At 31.3% G+C, this 24396-nt stretch overlaps 1 protein-coding gene across 9 annotated transcripts; it reads left to right on the top strand.

Moving 5' to 3' along the window:
• The first annotated feature begins 1751 nt into the window (after window positions 1–1751).
• LOC140058521 (plexin-A1-like) lies at window positions 1752–21723 on the top strand. Of its 9 annotated transcripts, none has more exons than XM_072104163.1 (10): window positions 1752–1874; window positions 2319–2431; window positions 2729–2816; window positions 3415–3571; window positions 4136–4232; window positions 7629–7740; window positions 8891–9025; window positions 10106–10173; window positions 10347–10434; window positions 11052–11099. In XM_072104163.1, coding segments are annotated over exons 1-9 (798 nt in total). In that variant the 5' UTR covers window positions 1752–1847; the 3' UTR covers window positions 10348–10434; window positions 11052–11099. The 9 variants fall into 9 exon arrangements, with proteins under 9 accessions (XP_071960264.1, XP_071960265.1, XP_071960271.1 ...); XM_072104164.1 differs by lacking the exon at window positions 11052–11099 and adding an exon at window positions 9450–9810 and having other exon boundaries at window positions 10347–10405; XM_072104166.1 differs by lacking the exons at window positions 1752–1874; window positions 2319–2431; window positions 2729–2816; ... (2 more) ...; window positions 7629–7740; window positions 8891–9025 and adding exons at window positions 9513–9810; window positions 11712–11870; window positions 14097–14156; window positions 14503–14664; window positions 14864–14995 and having other exon boundaries at window positions 11052–11330.
• Window positions 21724–24396: the final 2673 nt, after the last annotated feature.

Here is a 24396-nt window from a genome sequence, read left to right as displayed (position 1 = left end):
CACAAAAAACAAACAAAAACTTCTTTTTTGTCTTTATTATACAAAGTTGGAAATTAATATGATGTTTTCATACTGTTTTTGGATCTTTTTAATTGTTAATACATTTATTTGGAGTGAGTTTTGTCATGACATGACTGTAAACACTGAGCTAGGATCAGGAGGAGGCTTACGCGCGCCTGTAGACGCATTCATGAATGGATGCTGGTCATCTCGTACCCAAACCAACCTGTACCCAAACCAACCCGTACCCATAAAAACTCTTACCTATCTTGGTAAACCCCAGTTAAGTCTGAAGTCATAATGCTAATTTTACAGTATACAGTATTGTTGTTGACAAAAAATATATGATTTATGAATAAATGATAGCAATTCTTCTGCAATTTCTATAAAACTCTAGGGGTAGAATCTGTAAATTCATTAGGCTATAGAAATTATCTTTTTCTATAGATTAACATAGAATTCTAAAACTTCTATAGATAGAACATTTTTTGTAAGGGTAGTATAATGAAAGGGGGTAAAGTAGGCCTCCCCACGGATATTTTTTCCTTGATATAACCTTACCAATAATGAACTCATTGGCTTATAATTAATATTATCAATATTGTTAGGCGTTACATAATCAGGGCATATACAATTACGATGAATGCACGAAAGTTCGGAGTGTTACAAGCATAATATAATAATTAGTTACAGTATTATTAAATTATTAAAATTAATAGATAATTAACAATAATTGGTTTTTTTTTTCAGTAAAAAAACATACTCGTAGTCCTAAATTCCTATAATGTTCAAGCCTACTGGTACCGTATTCAGTTTATGCAGATCGACTATTTGTATAATATTATTGATTATAATAAATATTGATTGATTGATTGATTATTGATTACATGCCATACTACCTATTCTCTTTTATTACCCATTTAGATATAAACCATACGTAATTATCGATTATTATATAGGCATACATTGTAGGCCTATTTACCTTTCACTCTGATGAAGAAGTGTTTCTAAAGCTAGGTATTAAATTTTCTATCTATGTCCAATGATAAACATTAAATGTAAATAATTTAAAAAAGTTCAATTGATTTGCAAATAAAAACATTAAAATAAAAGAAATAAAATACGGGTAGATAAATTCCAGGTACCTAAACAATTCCAGGTAATTGAAACACAAATTTGTATTCCAAAACATATAAATATGATTCATTTGCACTTTCTATAAAGATAACATTACATTTTATATGTTAATTCGTATTAAATCTTAATTTTACAATCATATTATTCTACTGTTATAATAGCCTATTTCCTATACAATAACTTTCCGTATCCCTACTCGACGTGCGAGGCGCCCTTTAAATTTAGCTCCATGTTGTCTCGCTTTTATTTGCATTGAACGAATAGGAAGTGTAACATCTTCCTACTACACTATCTTTGATAGTAAGTAATTATCCCGGAGAGAAAACCGAATGCTGAAGGCGTTTAGTATGCGTCCGATAGAACGCGATCACAGTTTGTGACAATTTTTGTTGTGAGCAAAGTGTTGTTCGTGCCAGTTGGCTCAGCCGATAGCTACAGTGTGTGCCGGGCTTAAGATCAGGTACAGAGACATGAATATTTGTTGGCATTTATTTACAGGTTGTTATTAAACCAGCATTCTGTCACTAATTTATTAAAGTTTTTAACACTGCTTAAATGTATAAATATGTTTGAATGAACTTAATTAATTAAGTTATATTTTCTTTCAATTTGTCAGGCTGAGTTAACCAACAAAGCCTCATCTATCTAGAGTGTATGAATTTATCACCATAGATACACAGGTCAAGAGGTCAGGTCAGACACATTTATAGATGAAACATCTAATTACAGCAAAAAAGGTTAGTTTATTTTAATATAATTTGGTTTATATTTCAAGGAGGTACAACATCGTCAGCATAATTCTAGCCATAGGCAAAGTCCTCTCCTGCTCTCATTCTCTTCAAGATATTCCCGCAAATACTGCCATATCATCTCTTTATCTTGTCTTTGTGCATGTTTTAGTCCATTCCGTGAAACGTTCTGTTGTTCGTTCTGTTGAGGTGTCCATCTCCATCATTTTTTATACTTGTTCCATGATGCTTTTAACCCTATTAAGGACAAAAACTTTTTTTATTCAATGTAAACCCCTTCAGACTTTAAATCAGTTACTTTTACAATTATGATTGAATTATCCTAAGGAAATGTATGGTAAATGTTTTAAAATCTTGTTGTCTGTTTACTAGTTTTTGATTATGTTTCATAATATTTCTTTATTTTGTATAATTATCACAATATTTGATTAGTTGATTAAGCTACAAGTTTCAAACTGCAGTCAGTTCTTCACATGTGATGAGTGTATTATACCAGGTCTAGAAGATGGAGATCCTTATTGTGGATGGTGTACACTACACAAAAAGTAAATAGAGTTTCATTTTCATTAACATTTTTTTTTTCAATCCCAATATTTTATAATTTGTATGGTCGCTGTGTCTTTTATTATTGCATTTTACAAATTGTTTCACATATTTTAGTAAAACAATAAACTATTAAATGTTAGAAATTAGTTACTGTACATTCCAAATGCATCAGGCTTAATTGTTTTTTCAATCCTTTTTTATTCAAACAGTTTTTTTTTAAATCTGATTCCATATATAGGATTTAAATGTTCATAGTCTTTCATGGCACTTACTTATGATTGCTTGTCATTTTTTAGATGTACCAGATATAATGAATGCCAACAGTGTGTAGAGATTACAAGTGTTGAACCACCTTTTATTCCTCAAACTTTTGAAAATATCAGTGTGAGTTGTGAAGAACAATTTGTTACATTTGTTTTTCAGGCTTGTAATGCTTTTTAAATAAAATCATTTTGCCATTAGCCATTAGAATTTGAGCACTGCTACTCAAGGCAGGGGCACCACAAGCCATGTCCATAAAATCGGCACTTCCACAGCCATAATTCTTTTCGAATACCTCCGATGGTGTACACTCTAGATTAGGGTGTTTGCCATGATGCACAGATTCATGTTACATTTGCCTTTGTCTATAATCCTACTGCATCGACCAGTTAAAATCATTTCTTTACAAACGGACACATGAATTCCGGCCCTATGTCCCAATTAAGATGGTAGAAAAAAAAAGTGGATGAACAGCTACGGTTGCAATACAACCTTTTTGAGTGTGCACCAACATGTATTGACTCTAGAGGTCATCCCAAGTAACTATTACTCCCAACATTGTGAAGCCTGGCTTGATATCTAGATCACAGTGTGTCAAGCCAGGATTTATAGGTTGTTGTGGGACCAAAACCTATTATACATACAAGTTTTTGTACAGTACACTCCAATTAAACAGATATCTTAAAATTAAAATCTGGAATATTTTTTTTTGTATTCATAGATTTCTCTAACTGTTGAGCAACTTCCTCCTTTAAACATCAACCAAAATTATAATTGTAAATTTGGTGACTTTCAATCATCTGCAATAAAAGATGCAGAAACATTGACTTGTAATTCACCGCCATCATCACATGTGCCACAGATACCAACCAGCCAAGGTGAGTTAAACATTATGCTAATATGCTTTACTTTCTGTTTTATTTTTCTTTATTTAATGTAACTGTAGCACGTGGCTGTACTAGTATTTCACACATGGTATGCATTCTCCTCTGTAGGAGGTGTATATACTATTAATAGCTCATGAGGAAATAGGTTTTAGTACACACCATGGATTACAGAAATTATGCACTCATTACTCTACATTCGCAACAAGGGGGATTCCCCCAAAGTGACCCTTGTTTCAACCTACTGATATCTTAAGCTTTGTCTACACTATCAAACTTGATTAACAAAACAAATATGGTAGTGATATGCCCAAAAATGGTAGTGATATCACATCATCATCTCCATATATGGGCATATCACATTTTTTGGGAGACGTTTGCACCAAGTATTTAAACCTATCTACCTCTGGAAAAAAAAAGTAATTAAATATTACATTTAGGTTTTTTGTAGAGATTTTTGTATTGAATTTTCAATTATTTTGTATTTACCAATGAAATGCATTTGAAATTAAGGCCTAGGCCTACACAGTAGCTAACCTTTAAATAGTTTGTTTACAGCTTCTGTAGATGTTATTTTATCAGTTCACTCATCCGTAACTGATGTTGATTTTGTTTCCACTGACTTCACATTCTTTGACTGCAGTGTCATTACTTCGTAAGTACTGACTTTTCTGACTGAATTTTTTTTATAAGCATGTGTAATAAATAAACATTTAAAATTATTTCAAATTTCATTACTTTAAATATCAAATTTTTATTGTAAACAAACATTTTCTAAAGATAATAACGAAATAAAAGGATCTGAAATTCAATTGACACATTATTTTAAGGAAATGAACATATTGTTTAGTTATAGTTTCTACTGTACCAGGTTGCAATGTACATAATTTGTTATAATCTCACTGTCATCTTTACCAGGTTGCAATGTACATAATTTGTTATAATCTCACTGTCATCTTTACCAGGTTGCAATGTACATAATTTGTTATAATCTCACTGTCATCTTTACCAGGTTGCAATGTACATAAGTTGTTATAATCTCACTGTCATCTTTACCAGGTTGCAATGTACATAATTTGTTATAATCTCACTGTCATCTTTACCAGGTTGCAATGTACATAAGTTGTTATAATCTCACTGTCATCTTTACCAGGTTGCAATTAATGTACATAATTTGTTATAATCTCAATGTCATCTTTACCAGGTTGCAATGTACATAATTTGTTATAATCTCACTGTCATCTTTACCAGGTTGCAATGTACATAATTTGTTATAATCTCACTGTCATCTTTACCAGGTTGCAATGTACATAATTTGTTATAATCTCACTGTCATCTTTACCAGGTTGCAATGTACATAATTTGTTGTAATCTCACTGTCATCTTTAACACATTGACTGCCAAGGCATTTTCCGTAATTTCTGTCCCAGTGCCAAGTCCCGTTTACATATTAAATTACAGTTTGAAAGTGTAACATCTGGTCACAGAATATCATGATGTCATTCAAAATACGATGGCGGGAAAAACCGTTGAGACGTATAAATACGTCACTGGCAATGGTCCAACAATTTTATTGACTTTGCCAGGAACGTAAATATACGTCGGGGATTTTCCGCGCTAAAATCGGTCAAACCTATCATCGAGAGATAAAAACAGTAAACCACACTGAATCATTTCATCCTTTATTATTTTTATTTACTATTAGCGCAATTTATGACATGTTTGAGATGATTATATTGAGTGTGAGGGCGCCATCGTATCAACCATATTCAATGCATGAGGGAATAAACACAAACAAACATATGACATTTATTTTTAGATTATCGTTTACGTACATCATTCATAAACTGCCATGCGATAATTCCTGTTCCAATCACCACTGCCAGCGATTCTACATACAATACAAAAGTGCTACGATTTTGACGTAGTATTACGTCTTGGCAAGTAGCGACACGCAATTTTTGACGTATAAATACGCCGTGGCAGTGAACGTGTTAAGTACATAAGGAAATCAAATACAATATTGATAGTATTGTTGTAATGGGACAGTTATAATTGTGTAACACGTTACTGTACAAACATTTACAATGCATATGAGAGTGGTTCCTTCAAATTGATTTTATATTGGAACCAGGATAGCAAATATTGATAGCTGTGAGGGAATGAATAAACACAGTTAAAAAACCAATGTGTCAACACTGAATCATCATTGTTATACTTCCCTATTTGTAATCAGATAGATAGTTCAGCCAAATTAACCAATATATCTTCCTTTCAAGACAATCAACTCATCAGTTACTTGTTTATTGTAGATTAAATAACACCTTTTTTATTTATCTTTGTTGTAATGTAATTTAAGTATTTTTTAAAAATTCAAATATTATCAATCAAACTCTTGGGTTGGGTTGTTCCAAAGTCTTCAGAGATCAGAAAAAAATAAATATCTGGCTTTTTAAAAGCATGGCAATGTCTTAGAGCACACTAAGGTTTTTCCACAATTATCAAGAACTTTTGGATTCTTAAGCACATTGTGATTTTGACAGCTTAGTTTCTAATTTTGACTGACAGGAAAGTTGACTGTATTTGCATGTCATAAATCATAAACTACTTGGTGTACATGAAGGAATTTAGTTTAGATTGTAAGAGAAAACTGTTTATAATTTAAAACATAACTATTGAGAGTGATACTCTCACTGTGTTAAAAACAGTTACTGTTAGTGTTTTGATAATTGAACTAGATTCAAATGATTCATTTGATTATTATTATTATTGAATTAAGTTAAGTTATTATATGTGTTATTTGAGTAGATAGTAGTTAGCCTATTAAATGTATAGGTTTGTAAGGAAAATGCTTTCCTGAATGATCTTTAACCTTCACAGAACATTTAACAAGAAGTCGAAAAAGCATGTGGACATGTCCAATATAAGCTTACAGTTACCTGGAACCATAACATTCCCTCAACCCTAATAAATTCCACAGTATAATTGTATGCAATGTTAATCGAACCATTTGACAGCATTTGCTTGACTTGCCTGTGCAGTCAAGCATGCTTTAATGCCTTTCATTCACATACTTAATTAATCAGGTTATTTAATCAACGATACAAAATACATCAATCTTTGCTTCTTGGTATTAACTTGTCAGCCTCTGACTTGCTGTTACGGAAACCAGAACTGTAAACCTTCTCTATTATATCATCAAGGATTTGATTCTGTTGTTAAAGTTTTCTGTATTGTTTATTGAATTTTATTTCAACAATAACTTTACCTAAATTTAGCCTATTATTTTTGTAACACAAAAGGTTATTTTGAGTCAAAGGGAAGTTGGCGTGGGAAAATGTGTTCATACCGTTTTACCAATACTGTACTTTTGTTCAATATAACAAACTAATACTAATGCTCTCTCAAATCTGAACTCAGTGAGTTATTCTGCTGTTAAATGTACTGTAACAGACCTAAGTGTATCCACCAATTTCATTCATTTTGTACCATGTGCTGTGATTAATTTTCTCCCATTGTTCAAAATAATATTAACAATATCAAAATATTATACAGTAGACCCCCTTATTAGGGGACACTATTGGGACCTAAAAAAATTCTCCTTATGAAAAAAAAAAATATGCAAAAAAAAAAGAAAAATGAATGAATTGGCTCTTGAAATTGAGAATTTAAACTTTAGCAAACTGTGATGCGTTTGCACTGGTTATTACCTTAACAAATTACTGTATACATTTGTGCTCAGAATTGTGAAATATACAATAGATCATTATGTTAATTCAGTGATTTTTTTAGGCCCAGTCTAGGTGTTCCTTTTGTAAGGGTTGGCCGCAGTGTTAAAATATAGTCCTCCTCGTTTGGCAGTAAAGTGTCCCCTGAGGAGTAGAAAAATGATAGTATATGATTTAATAATTATCTTTAACAACATCTTTATATCGTTGGCATTGACATTACATAAGATAATGATTGGCACTTTGTCATTTGTTGTGCAAAATAAGTAAATGGTGTTTTACTTTTTAACAATGTTATTTTGTTTTTATTTTCAATACTGTAGCTGTTCTGGATGTGTTTTAAGTTTTACTTGTGATTGGTGTGTCTACGACAACAAATGTACCCATAATGCATCAATATTGTGCACAGCAGACAAAATTATTTTGAAAGGAAACGTAAGTAATTATGACTTTTTTTTCTTTTTTGTGCTATATAATCAAATGGAACTTGTATTGCTCAAATAAGCACTTTTTGAGACAACATGGTTAGGCTAATTGTATTTGGAAGGGGTTGGTAAGGTGCGAATGGGTTGCTCAGTTTATAGTATGCCGCTTATAGAAATTATATTATGAGGTGGCATGCCTTGTGTCCTTAGGCAAGATACTTTAGGGTATGTTTAGACTCACAGAGTTACGGTGGAGTTATCTATGCAAGGCGTACGGTGATCTGTGGCGTTAAAAGCCAAGGTGTTCAGACACAACGATCAACATTCCAATGCCTTGCGTTTAAAAAACTCTGATCAGGTCAAAACAGATTGAATTATAATATGTATACATTTATGACAATGCATGAAAGTTTACATCGTTAAATTGGTTTTTGTTATTTGTATTTATATAATGTTACATATACTTATTTGTTCTTGCTACTTGTAGAATTGCATTTTAATTCAAAATAAGTTAAAGCATAATTATTACACGGAAAATGTTCTGATTAATTGATTTATTTTAGGCAAATATCATATCACTGACACCAACTTTACTGTTCTTTAAACTTGGAAACCTAAAATACATTTGACATAGCTATTTCGCTGTTGTATACTAGGGTACAGGTATGTAGTTGCTGTCTGCTAATCGTGGTCGTTTCTTTTCATTGGTTAGGGTTAAAATCACTGATGCATCACTGGATTAGCGTTATTAAATCTACCCTCTCCAGCCAAAGTTAATAACGCCACTGGCGCGGAGTAACAGCTTCCTAACGCTAATCCGCGGCCTGGTTCAAACACAAAAATATGTACGCCGCTTACATAACTCCATCGTAACTCCGTGAGTCTGAACATACCCTTAATCTACCCAGATGGAACATTAGGTGCCGTGCCAGATAAAGAACTTGTAAGAATAATGGTGTATTCTTAATATATTTTAGTGATCTTTGTCAGTAATTTACAGTAGTTACCACGGTTCGTATTAACAGTTTCCATTAGATCATCTACAGTTATCGGTGAGAAGAACAAACAGAAAATTATCTATTTTTGTAATTATGGCATTCAAAATGTTTTACGACATTATTGTTATAATATCACTTATAAGCTATTGTTTTAATATGTAGGCAGCATCACCACCAAATGGTTTTCAAGGTCAAGGGTCATGTCCACAAATTTATCAACCAGATGAGGAACTTATTCATGCACAATTACAGAAAGAAGTCATAATACCAATTAGGAATTTACCAAATGCAACAAAGGTAAACATTTTAAGTTAATGATTTTATAGAGAAATTCATTATTTATTTTAGGCCATCGGGTGAAAATCCTATCGTTCAATCCCGTTCCAGTCTCATTAGCCTAAAAAAACTCTACATGATAATTATGTTAATAATATTTTAAAAGTAATAAGTTTTAACACAAAGTTTCACCTAAAAAACGTATCATATAACAAGGAAATCACATTTCAACGTCAGTATTTGAAAATTTTTTTACATTGTGTTAACCCATGACCTTTTCCACACGAGAAACTTCTTTAGCCAAACAAATTTTTTTTTTCATTAAGGTTTTATTCATTAAATAAAATATTTATTCACAAAAACTACATTGAATAAGTTCAGTGATATTTAGTATATTAATTATAACAGGAAACTTGATAATAAAACAGTATTATCGTAATTTTAGTACAACAATTGTTAACGATTTGGTGAATATGGACGCGTGACATGAACTGTGCACAAACAACAACATGGCTTCGATTGATGAAAGCCACGTGTGTGATCTTCAAATAAAATGTTGTTTTCACCATGAAAACATTACTGATAAAACGGCATTTCCAATTACGGAAGTTCGATTTTACAAGGTTGTTGCTTGTACCAAGTTATGGGTAAACTTAGATGGTACCTGTAAAGATATTGCTAATAAACTAGTATCTGAGCTAGATATTCTTAATGCGTCATATGAAGACATAATAACAAAGCATCCATATTTTGAATTTCATCACCATTGTTATCGTAAATATATCAACACAAGAACGATAGAATTGGTAAGTTTAACATATTCACTAGCCTAGGTTTATTTCCTTTAGTGCCACCATTCAAACCAAAATATATAAAATTAGGCCAACAGAAGAATCCCCTCCTCCTACCTTTCCAAAATAAGGTCCTTTATCTAGTCCTAGCTAGGGCTTGGCCCTAACAGTGACTCGAACAGTGAAAGTAACTAGACTTAAAATTAGAAGTAGGCCAACAAATAGATATAATATACAACTGTGCAGTGGTAGTAAACTGAGAAACTCTACATATGCCAGTTAACAAAATTATTCTTAATTTTTCATTCAGGCTGAAAATCGTGTGTCAAAAAAACGAAAAATGGAAAGTTCCAAGCCAACTGACCTTGCTTTACTATAGTAAGATACAAACTGTACTGACCTTGATACAAAAGCTCAGTGTATTAAATTATTATACAAAACAATGTGACAATGTTGGGCTTTAAGAATTGGAAGTAAAATCAATTGACTCCTTCATACTTAAAGCACCATATTCCATGTAATGATAATGTTTAAAATGCTTATTTTTGCAGAGGTGGTCAAAACATCAGAGTGACCGGAACAAATTTCCAATATGTACAGAAAGCAACGATGTTGTTAAATATCGTATCAGCTGAAAATGTAAGCTTCAGATACATTTACATTTCTAATATAATAAATTTCAACAGAAAGAGAGGTTTTCCTTAGAAGTCAACAATGTTTACATCCATATCATTCATCCATAAGAATATATCCATAATCCATCCATAAAATCTGAGTGCTTTAAAGCTTGGTTGCCACTAGAGACGCAACTCAAGGATGTAGACACAACGCAAGCTAGTTGACCAATGAAAAGTAAAGGTTGGAATAATCAATCGCTTGTGATTGGTCAAATCACTTATGTTACATGCGTCCTTGTGCATCTCTAATAGTAACCAAGCATAAATCCTTCTCTGATGTAATTGTACTCAATGCTCAGTACATTAAATCAACTCCAAAAGCATCTGGTTATCAAGTAAAGATAATTTTAAGATCATGTTTTTGTTTTCCAACATTAACACTCTGATTTCTCTTCTGTTTTATTTACACAATATAGGCCTTTTGTGTATTTATTTTGATTATAATTGTTACTAAGTAGAATTGTTTTGTCAGATTTAAGCAAAGTATATGACTTTATGAAAATTAATTAATTATTTTGAAAATTCCTTGTAAATTGTTCTTTAATTAATAAATAAAGAAATGATGTGTTGTTTTTTCAGAACTGTATAATTCTGTCAAATGAAGAGATGGATTGTGAAAGTCCACCAGCTGATCTCTCCACATCAGGTTATCGTAGCAGACGACAGACAGACCGGACAGTTTTACCTTTGACCTTTTCATTTGATGGTTTCGTTCCTGCATTGAGTGGTGATTTTGGTTTCTCAGTTTACCCTAATCCAATATATTATCCCTTTGATAATATTTCTTTTTATGGAGAGACTGTAGTAGATGGAATATACAGATATGACAAAGATATTGATGATTTTATAAAGTTGATGGTAAATATATAGTTTTATTTCTTCAGCAGTGTATTGCGTAAAAGCATTAAATCAACTCTACTTAACACAATGGAAGGATGTAATTGACAACGCAAGTAATTTGACTATTATCATGATGCAATGGTTGATCCATCAGTCGTGTCATGAATAGTCAAGTTACTTGTGTTGTGCTTACATCATGCAATGCGTGCTCAGGAGCAACCAAACTTAGTTTCTACTGCTGCACAAAATATTTACACAAATCTCATAATTTTTATAATTATTTAGTTAGTTTTTGTTCAGTGTAAAGTGTATTATTGAGCTACATTTATTTTAAAATTTGAAAAAGAACTTTTAAAATCCTTAATCAGTTATTTACTGATTGTGATTTTTTATTATTAGGGTTCTGACATCAACCTTGCTAGTGACATTGAGGATGTTGAAGTCTTCATAGGAAGGGTTAAATGCACTGTAAATTCAATAACACGTACAGTAGTTATTGTTGAAGTACCAGACAAGGAACCTAATCCAGTAGATGGTGAAGATCATCCTATAGTTAAGGTACATGTATTGCAAATGTTTGTGGTCGCCAGATCACAAGAATCATAATCTAATTATTACTCATTTTAAAAGTAACCTCTAAGACAGCATGGTACAGAAAAGGACATTTTATAATATTATTATATAGAATTTTTAGTTCAATTAAAAGCCAAGTGAGGTAACCTCTCATTTCAAAATAAAATACTCTGCTCCTGATTTTGCCAAATCTTCTGCAATTGACATATCTTTTATCACAAATAATGTCTTTTATAACACCTATGATTGTACTCTTGGTACCCGTTAAATGGGAGCAGTCAATCTTTCAACCATCAACTCATAAACATTCATTATATGTATAATATCCAAATTAATGACATGTCAATGTCTTTTACAGTAGCAAAGGTGTCTTTCCTAATGATTTTTCTTTCATAGAATTATCTGAAGATAATGTTCTTAAAGCTTTGACACAATTATCGACGAGTAAAGCTACCGGAATAGATACTCTACCAGCCAAATTCTTCAAAGATGGGGCTTCTGCAATAGCAAAACCATTAACTCATATTATTAAGTTGTCCTTCACATCCGGTATTGTACCCAAAGAATGGAAATTAGCGAGAGTCATCCCAATTCACAAAAAGGGTAGTAAAACGGTGGTAGGTAACTATCGTCCGGTGTCTATACTCTCGGCTTTTTCTAAAGTTGTTGAAAGACTAGTACATGACCAATTGATGGAATACCTTAATTCTAAATCACTTATCTATGATTTCCAATGTGGGTTCCGAGCAAATTTTTCGACAGATCTTTGTTTAATTCACCTAACTGACCATATTAAAAAGAATTGGGATAAAGGTAATTTAACAGGTATGATAGTCTTAGACCTACAAAAGGCTTTCGATACTGTAGACCATCAGATTTTACTAGGCAAAATGAGAGCATTAGGATTGTCCCAAACAGTAATAGGTTGGTTTAAATCATATTTAACAGATAGATGGCAGGTAGTTGATAATTGTGGTACTCTTTCAACGTGGAAAAAAATAACATGTGGGGTCCCTCAGGGGTCAATATTGGGCCCACTGTTGTTCTTAATGTATGTGAATGATATGGAATCTGCATTGAGTTGTAAACTGCTCCTTTATGCCGATGATTCTGCTATAGTTGTATCTGATAAAAGTGTCGCCAATATACAAAATGTATTGTCAAAAGAATTAAAATCTATTAATTCTTGGTTATTAGATAATAGATTGTCATTGCATCTAGGCAAAACGTATTCAATTCTATTTGGATCTAAACGTAAACTCAGAAATCAACAAGAATTGAAAGTTACATGCAATGATTATATAATCACAAACAAACCTACAGTAAGTTATCTAGGACTTGAACTCGATAACAATCTAACTGGAGATTATATAGGTAAATCAGTTATAAAGAAAGTAAACTCAAGGGTAAAATTTTTATATAGAAATAGAAAGTACTTAACTTTCAGAGATCTTAAGTTACTAGCAAATAGTTTGGTGTTATGCCTTTATGATTATGCTTGTAGCGTGTGGTACTCTGGATTAAAAAAAACATTAAAAGTTAAATTGCAAACTGCACAAAATAAGACGGTCAGATGTATTCTTGGTCTTGAACCAAGGGATCACATTGGGGCTAATGAATTAAACAAACTGAATTGGCTCCCAGTAGACTTAAGAGTTAAACAGATAAAACTTTGTCACATGTATCGTATTATTAATGGATTAAGCCCTACGTTTATGAATGATGGTATTAGTAGAGCAAATGTAATTCACCAGTACAATACTAGATTTGCAACTCAATCAATTTATAGACCATATATAGGTAACCACTCCCAAACAACCTTTGTTAACACGGCAATAACGTCATGGAATCACCTGCCAAAATTGATACAGTGTTCAGAAACCATCAATCAATTCAAAAGAAATATCAGGAAACATCTCAAAGAGGTTATGCTTGAAAGATTATAATTTATATTTATATTGTTACTACATGTGTTATTGTTTATTGTAAATGTTTATTCTTATGGTGTTTTTATCCTTAAGGGCCACAATGGAAATAAGTTTGACCTTTGGTTACTTTTTTGTGTTACCCTGAATTCATTCTTTGTATTTTTTTTATGTTGTGTTATTTTATGAATTCGAATAAAGAAATGAAATGAAAAAAAAAATATTATTTTACAAAAAACAAAATAATGGTGTATAGTATTATAATTCAATTTTTTTTTCTTTTCAGATTCAACATGGTAACATTAATGTGACGTTTGGGCCCATCGAATATTCTTCCAACTTTCAAGTAGAAATAATTATTGTAATTTGTTCAGTAATAGGTGTTCTACTTCTACTTTATCATTCTTCTGATCCATAGAAGAAGGATTAAACAATATGACAAAGAAAACAAAAAAGCTTATGTTGAAATGAATGAGTGAATCATTAATTCAAGCATAACTTGACCTTATTTGGGCATAACACTGACCAAATTGAAGGTTACCATTATAATTTAATTTACCATAATTAGTACTTTTAAACTGGTATAATGTCATTCATTCTCATAAGTATGTCCCAATATTTCAATTATGTACACAAAATTCCCATCTTTTTTTTTTATTGCCAAAGTACTCAGCATTCTGTTGTGTCTTTAGTGGATGAAACTTACTGGCCAGAATATACAACCTTTACAACTGCCTCTTATTACATGTACACCTGGCTGTACTCTACAATCCTTAGGCCAACAATTTCATTTGCACCGTGAAACCCAACCCTGCCCGGTTTGATGGTCCTAACCAACTCAACAGTTGCAAATTGTAAGCAATGATGACTTCATATAGCTTTGTCATGCAACCTCAATAAAAAAAAGTATTTTTCTCAAAATACAAACACAATCATATTGAATGAAGTATAGAAATGTGAATATTTTGTAAAGAACATTATAACATAGTGTAGAATATTTGGTTAAATATTTAGTAAACACAAACTTATCATTTTTATTTATTTTTGTAATAGCATTCGCTGATTTAACTGTTTACTTGACTGATTTGACGGCAGATGATTTTCAAGGAATTGTAATGCCTTTTGTTACTCACAAACAATATGTCTGTAACATGATGTTCAATGGCTTTGAACATTCCAGATTCACAAAACAAAGTAAGTTTGTTTGTTTATTTTCTCCACTCATATTATATCATATCACAGGCTTTGTGTCTTTAAAATTGCTAGTGTGCTACACATTGTACTCCTCAGCACATAGTGTGCTATAGGTTTGCTGTTGCTGTTCATGTGTAAAAGTTTACCAAACGTGCAGTAAATGGCACGACTCCAGGGCATTTTTTCGAGTGTATTAGGCAAGCACTCCCAAGCCTGATATTATGAAGTGATAATTAGAAAGAGTTAAAACAACTATGAACGAAAAAACTTAACATTCAACTATTTCCTATTCAGTTGTATACAACCCGAGTTGTACTCCATGGTCATATGCAATAAATATGGATGAGTGATAGTGGTCAAAGTAACAGTTAAGCAGCAAACATTTCTGTTTGTTCAGACTCACAGCGTTAGGTTAGTTATCTAACGCAAGGTGTACGGTAATCTTTGGTCTTAAAAGTCCCAGTATTCTTCGACAACGATCAACATTCCAATTTCTTGCGTTTAAACACTCTGATCAATAAAATTAATAATATGAAATAAATATTTGTGTAGTAATTATTTCTTTTCTAATAATTTACTTTACTTAGGATAGTGAAAACATTACAAAACGTTTACAACAACTTTCAGAGCTTCTTCTTAACAAGAGTTTCTTGTTAACTTTCATCAAAATGTTGGACAGCAATTCAAAAGTTACTGTTAAAGAGAAGTAAGTTTTTTACCCTTAATACTGCACATTTCAATTATTAGTGAGCCATCTTTACGTATGTTTTATATACTGTTTCAAATTCCAAAAATGAACATAATCCTACAAATCAAGATGAAGGCAAATATTATTATTATAATATTGACACAATCTAGCCTGTACTAGAAAATATTGTCTCAAATTGAATTTACAAACCGAAATTATAAGAGTTGTATAATTTTTTGGCATTTTAAAGTATACATCAACTCAAAAAAAAACTTTGCCTTAATTAAGATGTTTCCTGAATAGTGGTTAGCGTAGTGTTAAAACACATTACCCTTTGTCTGTTCACAAGAAAGTGTCCACTAAACAAGGTAATTGGCCAATATTGCCCTTGTTCATTTCACATGACAGTAGTGACTGGAGTTGAAAGGACCCAGACAAGTTAATCTTCGCCCTCTTGTTAGACCTCCTCCTGTTTTTATGCTACGCATAAGACACTGTTCTATGGCAAGATCAGTTGATATTCCAGCCCAACGTCTGCCAGATCGCCGCACTTATTATTTGGTCAAATTTAAAATTTTATACTCTAGACTCGAGATTTATTCATGACACGACTAGAAAATGTTAACGGTCAAAATAATGATTTTCGGTTATATTGTACATTTGCATTTGTTTTCATTAGAGTAAATATAAACAAATATACTGGTATAATAGGTCAAAGGTCAAAAACAGTTTCTATCCATTTTTTAAAAAACTTTTTCATTATAGTGAATATAAATATGAGTCTTCTGAATCTTTTGACACAAAATTGACGAAGTTGTGCTCAGTGGTTACTGAGATATAAAAAATGTATTTACTGAGAAATCTAAAATAATGAATATGTGTCAGAGGTCAAAATAATGACTTCCGGTCATTTTACATGAATCTTTTCCATTAGAGCTAATATAAACATTGACCTTCTAAGTAGTTTGACGCAAATAACGCTCATCTACGCCCACTGGTTACTAAGATACGAATATACGAAAATATACAATAAAATAGGTCAAAGGTAAAAAACATGCTTTCCTGTAATTTTTGGTAAAAAGGTTTCATTAGAGTACATATAAATATGGGTCTTCTGAATAGTTTGACACCAAAATTAACATGCTACGCCTAGTAGTTTTCAAAATAGAAAAATGTGTAATTTGACCCCTATGACCTTAAAACCCCTTAAAAAGTATGTTCCACTGAACCGATTTTGGTAGATTTTGGAAATGATCAGATTCCCAGATGCTTATAGAATCAAATAAAAAAGGTTTGGAAACTATTGCAATTTGTTTTGGGTTACGCCCTTTTTTGTCATAGATTGACTGGACTAACAAGGTAATTGGCCATAATGTTGAAACAATATTGCCCTTGTTCATTTCACATGAAAGTTTGTTTTTATAGAGGTGTGTATTCCCTTAATTGGAGGTCTCAAAGAAGGTGTATCACAACATATATTTTTTTTTTTATTTGCCTCAAGTTAATATCATACCATTTCTCCACAGCTTTTACAGTTTTCAGTTCATTGTGGTAAAGTTTGGGTTTTTTACCTTTTGCACTCAACATTTTGGTTCAGTTAATTTGTTTGCATTCAAACTGTTTTATTCTTTTTGTTGTTGATATGGTTACATTATTTGTACCACATTTTATGTTTACCTCCCTATACATATTGTTGTTCATGTTGTTTATTCCATTTTATTGAAAACTTGCTGCATGTTTGAAAAACAAATGGAGACAAATATTAATTGTGATGTAACGTTTTATTTTAAATTATTTTTACTTTAATATTGTGGTTTTTGTTTTTTCATTTAAACTGAATATAATTTGTTTTTTTAAAACCATCTTTAAAGAAGATAACCTTTAAAGTTTAGCTTAATTGTGCGCTTTATAAATTCAAAACCTGTTATCATTGACACAAAATGATGGAAAAGTTCAGGTCTACAATTTACAGTGTACAGTTTTTTAACCAAATTTAAATTGCAAAATCAGCTCAAATTCATTTAATTAAATTTAATGCAATGTTAGGCAACATATTTTTTTTCTTGTTGACCAATGTCATATGTTGAACATTCCACTTTTCCCATAATTTGACATCTAAGATTTATATATAAGAAACATATTAATTTGTCCTTATATTATTTTGTCCTTACAAGAGTTTTTTAATAGTTTTTTCCAAAAAGTTGTAATTAAACAATGGTTTAAAGTGTATTATTTTGTCATGTTTTAGATGTAACATCGCATATTTACTTGTGGTGGAATTTCTCATCAAAGATAAAATGGATTATTTTACTGAGTAAATTACTTTTTTTTTTATATTATAATACATTTGATGGAAATAATTTCACTTCCATTTTGTCTTAATCAAATTAAACAATTTTGATGTTCAAACCGTGTTTTTTTTTTTTTTTTTTCGTTTTTATTTCACACTTCATCAAACATTAATACAGATTATCAGTAAAACAATAAAATACATAATCTGGAAGAAAGCCAACCTTAAGTGTCTTTAAGTCTTGTTTCACCACAACAATCCAGCAAATATAGACATTTATTGGTTACAATTAATTGTGTAAATAAATGAAACTGACAATAATTTGTGTTGTGTTATAGGGTACTTGAGGAGTTGTTAATAGACAACATTGATTATTGTGTGTCATCGCATAAAGCAAAGCAAGTCCTAGCCAGGTCAGTTTGTTTTTATTTTTCCTTTGTCAACAGCGTATAATAATGTCCGATATTATACTAAAGCAAGACAACAAAAACACAAGATGATCTACAAACCTAATCCAATATTAGATAGCATGGAAAACTAAATCCAAATAATGAGAGGGAAGTCAGTTTTGAACGTTTCAATCTTTATTGATCCAATAAAGATCAAAACGGTGGCTCAATCATAGCTTCTGTCTCATTATTTTGAGTCAGATGTATTCTATGTTAAAATCATTGTCTTTGCAAAATGGAGTTGCTGAGATGGCATTAGTTTCTGCATTGAGTATCAAACCAAATTGTTAAAGTTGTTCACTGTCATAACTACTTCAGGTCATCTTGTGTATATTATCTTGTGTTCTATGCAAATTAGAGGGCACATTCTTACTAGAAAATAGAAAATACGTTTACTACTATGTTACTGTACATTGTTAATGTTGGTGCAATGAAAGTCAATGTATTTATTGTTAGTTACAGTAAATGTGAAAATAAGTTTAACATATTCAAACTGAATTATTGTTTAACATTTATAGAACAGACTCTGTGACTGCAAAGCTGTTGTCCAATTGGATAGCTTTATCAATGTACAATTACCTTAAGGTATGTTTATATTGCTTTTCTTACATTCATATAATTAAAATAATCATTTGGAAGATTTACTTAAAATGTTTATTAGTTTTATATTAACTAAACATTGAAATTAACCCAGAGATAATTGCACATTTTTATCATATTCATTGGATCAACTTTCATCTATTAATGCGAATGCGTTGTGATGCAATTATATGCCAGTAAGTTCAATTCTTAGTCTGTGTGGTTCTATCGTGAAAATTATTATATTTTTATTTTTTCTTTCCACTCCCTGAGTGTAGTATGCGCATTGAACAGAAAAGCATAGCATATCGCATTGTAGTGGAGCTGTAGATTGGTGGTTAAAACATGCTTGCCTTCCAATCCCAAGGTCCAGGGTTCAATCCTGACCTCGTGGCAGGGTTGTAACTCAAGACTCTTTTAACTCCACTCTCTAACACTCAAATCAGACTTAGTTTATAAGCACGATAAAATAGTTCATTCATCCTGTAATTGGCGAGTTTGTGCTCGCTGTTGGATGTGTATGAAATAAAATAAAAGAATAAAAAATAAACTAGCACACAGTTAAAAACAATTAACTATCCAAGAAGACTCGTTCTACCACCAGAACCATGGAGCAAGTGAGCCTCAAACCCTTGGCATAAGGCTATGGATTACAGTTCCAATGTCTTAACTTTTTGGCCATTTGCTCATTTAAACATTCATGTGTTTTGCAGGACTATGCCGGGCATCCACTGTATGTTCTGTACCATGCACTGAAGTTAAGGATTGAGATGGGTCCAGTAGATGCCATTACTGGACGTGCTACATACTCATTGAACCTTGATGATTGCCTTCAGTCAGACGAACGTCCTCAAGTCATTGTATGTATTCTATTAACTATTTCCCTGTATACATGCATTCCATTTTCATTATTAGATGAAATTTCATGGCCACAATGGATTTCTATTAAAACAACAGTAAACAGTCAGAGTTAATCTCTGTATTTACTTTCTCTTGTGTGTGTACTATATTCATTACTTTAATTACAACTTAATATTCTAGAAATATATATTTTTTTATTTTACAGACACTGAATGCAATACAAAATTCTGACTGGTGAATTTCAAAAAGTGAAAGTTCTTAGCTGTGAAATTGTCATTTTTTATTCTTAAAAATTGCAATAAAAGAAATACATTTTTTTGGGGTAGGGGGTAAGATTAATAGTGCAAAAATGAAATTTCTTGGCAAAATGAGATATATTTCAAAATCAGATCTCCTATTTTCTATATTTTTGGGGTAGCGGTTAACATTTAACCCAAAAATCAAACATCTAATTATTATGTTCTTGGTATCGTTGTGTAGTTCTGAATGCCTATCATCCGTCATAATGTCATCTGGCAACTACCGGTACTATTGTTTTTATTGGAGTCTTTGTTTTTTTTAAATCATCACCAATGATTATGTACGTTTCTCGTATAGAATCTAGTATTGAAATTGACAAATGTTAAACGCTCAAAAGACTGAACGATGCTCTAATTTTATTAGAAATTTATTTTGCGAATTTTAACTTTTGACACGTAATTTTGCGTACGTGTACGTTAAGTTTATAGTGTGTAGTGAATTTAATTTGTATTTGAAAGGCTGTTATAAAATATCATTGATGTATTAAAATGTTAGTTGAACGCTGTAAACTGTAACTATAAAAGCAAAAAAAAAAAGCTAAAAAGTATTAGATATATATTTTTCGTGGACCTGATCGTACAGTAATGTGATGCCATCATCATTTGGAGCCTTACAAAAATGTTGGTATGTATTTAATATTATAAATATTTGTATAATTAATATTAGTACTTTGGAATTATTTTCTATTTAAGCTATTTCTTATCTGACTTGAACGACAACACATTGTGATAAATTGATAGTACAAATAATGAAGAAATTCATAATAAAATTGTAATAATGTGTGTTTCTATTCTATAATAAATAATAACGACATGCATGTATTTCGGGTGACAACGTTGATTAGGTTGCATGGAACAGATGATTTATTGCGCTATTATTTTTTATAGTTTAATGTTTGCTTACCCTCACATTTACATGTATGACCTGTAGGCCATAAGCAGTAGCTCAAAAGAGTCTTAGAACATGGATGTCTTTTCCAACTCTTGGATCTAAATTTTGAAAGTTGATATTGTGAAATTAATAATGTTACCCACAATTTATCAAAAGTTCTCTTCGAAATATTTGGACAATTTTGAGCAATGGCCTCTCAAACGTACCCCACTACTGCAAAAACGCCACTTTTTTAGCCCTGGAGTTACTTTTATGGGCCAATATCTTTAAAGGTCCTTGTTCAAATGTTATTATACTTTCTCTGTGAATAGTCTAGTATAATATTGTGTACACTTATCAACAATTTTAAAAATAAGTATTTCGTATGTGAGGAAAACTGAAAAATTAAAATTATTTAGTTGTAATTGCACTTTTCAAGATTTTTAAAACATAATATCTTCGTACACCTAAGACATACCATATATATATTATTCGAGAGGAATGGTAACCAACATTTAGAGTTTTAACTTGTCAGCTTTAGGAAGTTTTTATTTATGAAGGTGCAAAAACTGAGATTTGGCCAATTTTATAGATCATTTTAATATTCTTTAGTCGTTTTTTGAGCAGTTATATCTTGATAATCAACTCTTACTATGTATATATATATATATATATTCATGCAATGGGTATCTTTTTTTTTTATCTTGTGTGAGTTCTTCTCACGTTTATTTAAATTCTCATTGATGAATATATTATATACATATAAGTACATTTGTGACATTAAAAGTAAGTGTTTAGAGTAGTTAAAATACCGTTATATTTACATAATAAGATGCCAGAATTCAGTATTAAACATATATTTTCTCATTTAAAATTTTAGGTACGATGTTAATTAAAATGTAGAAATGAAAAATGGCGGTAAAATACATGATTAAAATGTTCTTGTTAAACTATCTTATTTGTGTTCTTATTTGTGTTCGAGTAGAGAGGCTATAAACTCAGGGGAGAAAAATGTAGTATCCTCCCTTTTCAACAAGATAAGATGGATGGAATGAAAAAAAAGAGGAATGCAATAGGTTGAAAGTTAGTTATTTAGAATGATAGCATGAAATGGTATATTTAATGAAAACCGTAAGGTTAGAGTCCATACACTGTGCAAGTCCAATATGCAATTTTGGCTATGTGTGTTTGTGACACGCTTCATACCCTATGTCATCTTAGTACAACTACTACTTACAATGTGTATTTACGGTATAACATATTGCAAATATATAAAAATATATAGAAGTATATATATTGAAAAAATACACATACCTACCGTATAGATTAAATTGACATGTATACGATATAAAATATTGCAAATATAGAAAAATATATATGTTAAACAAATACCAATACATACAGATTATATTGACATGCTACATGTATTTGAACTATTGTCATCTTAAAAATGTATATATGATGCCTATAAACAGATTTTACGTTAATATACAGGATTTTTGTCCATTATGATAAGGTAAGAAAGAAAAAGGAATCAATAAAATAATTAAATTATTAACATCAAGTCTTTTGATAGTTTATCTTTTAAGTTATTCGTCCTTTTCTTCTGAGCCTTATGTAAATTATGCATAAATTCATTTGTTAATAAATGCTTTATTTCATAGTAAAATAATCTCCAAATTTTTTTGATTCCTGATTTTGTTTTTTTTTCTTTTCTTAGTACTAAACACGATTTATAAATGCAAAAAGTAAATGGGTATCCTAGTGAAGTTTCAACGCAACTGAAATTATTATGCAATAGTATGATTGCAACTGCATTTTTGTTTGTTTTTAGTGCCAATGTTGTGTGAACTCGACTCAAAACACATAAAAGGGTCCTACATGCATAAATACTATTCCTTTTATGTTCAACTATCCGAGAGAGTTGGTAAACAACATTTTTAAACCAGCTTGATGACTTTTTTTAATATAAACGATGTGCTGGACCAGTTGAGATTTTGCTAATTTGATAGATAATTTTGATGTTTTATTTGACTTTGATGAGTACATAGGTCTACATGATTTCTTAGAAAGTGACTTGCCATAATAATATTTATATTCATGAAATAATGGGTATGCTAGTAGGTTAGTGACACGTCCCGAGTTAATTTTCAACACAAAAAGTAAACGATTATCCGATAACTTATTTATTGTAACTTAAAGACCCCTTCCCTGCAATTTTGGACGTTTTTTTTTTTTAAATAATACATATATATATCACTTTAAAAACATTAAACCATGTCGTTCCTTGTCTTAAATGTACGTTTTATGGTAAATTATGATAAAAAGTGCGAAACAATGCACTACCTAAGTTGCTCGCGGCGATCGACCTCTCGTGGACGGTCAGTTTTGTAGGCCTAGCTGGTAAACATCGGTAACGTACGAACATCATACGCTAACTATATACCTGCCTGACGTTGTATAGTTGCTGCATTAATTGTCTTTCTATTTTTGCCAGACTCCGTTGATACAAATTGGGGAAAACCCGGTATTTTCGCTGAAAAGTTAGGAGTCTTCCATTTGTTTTGGCCTCACGATCGATCGAAAAGTGGGCGAATTACAGGTGAAAAACAAAAATATCAATCCGCGCGCAATGCATTTTGGGATTTATAGTGGGCCGCTATAATTATTAGAATCGACTTATTTTTCACATTTTTAACCGTTTAAAGACGAAAAAAGTTATCGCAATAGGACCATATAGTATTATTTTTACATTAAACATAGTTTGTGATCTTAAATTAGATCTAAAAAACGTAGGGAAGTGGGCTTTAAAGATTGCATTTTGGGAGATGGTTAGTGCCAATTAGGCCAAGAGCTTCTTTAAAAACAACCCATTTTTTCTGTGAAACATCAGATAAGTTGGCCTACCAGCCCTGTTGTTATATTGATAACATGAATGTAACTGTGGAGAGGATTATTATTGTTGATTCTGATATGAACTGAACCTATATACACACAATATACAACAAATACCTTGTGTACATGTACATCATGGTACATGTATTTTCATTTATAGTCCATAGGCTGCAAGGGGTTACCATGCACCCTCCCCACACAGTTAAACTTTTTTGCTATCATTTTCTTCCCACGGGTATATATAGCGAAAAAATCGATGTTAACAAGAAAAATATAGGGATGCATTGTGTGTACTTGCGTCATTTGTAATGATCATCAGCGTTTTATCTTCAAATGTTTTTGGGAGGTAGGGGGTAACATTTATCCTAACACAAGAATCAAACATCTAATTAGTATTATCTTGGTACAATTGTGTAGCATACATCATTTAAAATCTTATACAATAATCGGACGATTATTA

The sequence above is a fragment of the Antedon mediterranea genome, chromosome 9, assembly GCF_964355755.1.
Source record: "Antedon mediterranea chromosome 9, ecAntMedi1.1, whole genome shotgun sequence".
NCBI classification, from domain to species: Eukaryota; Metazoa; Echinodermata; class Crinoidea; order Comatulida; family Antedonidae; genus Antedon; species Antedon mediterranea.
Note: the sequence above shows the minus strand (reverse complement) of the source record. Positions and strands in the feature narration are given on the sequence as shown.

Excerpts from the sequence above, each read along its gene's own strand:
- LOC140058521 (XM_072104163.1), top strand. The coding sequence starts at position 1,848 with ATGAAACATCTAATTACAGCAAAAAAG. Across the intron at positions 1,875-2,318 it reads ATCTAATTACAGCAAAAAAG|TTGATTAAGCTACAAGTTTC; the intron begins GTTAGTTTATTT and ends ATATTTGATTAG. Across the intron at positions 7,741-8,890 it reads AAATTATTTTGAAAGGAAAC|GCAGCATCACCACCAAATGG; the intron begins GTAAGTAATTAT and ends TTTAATATGTAG.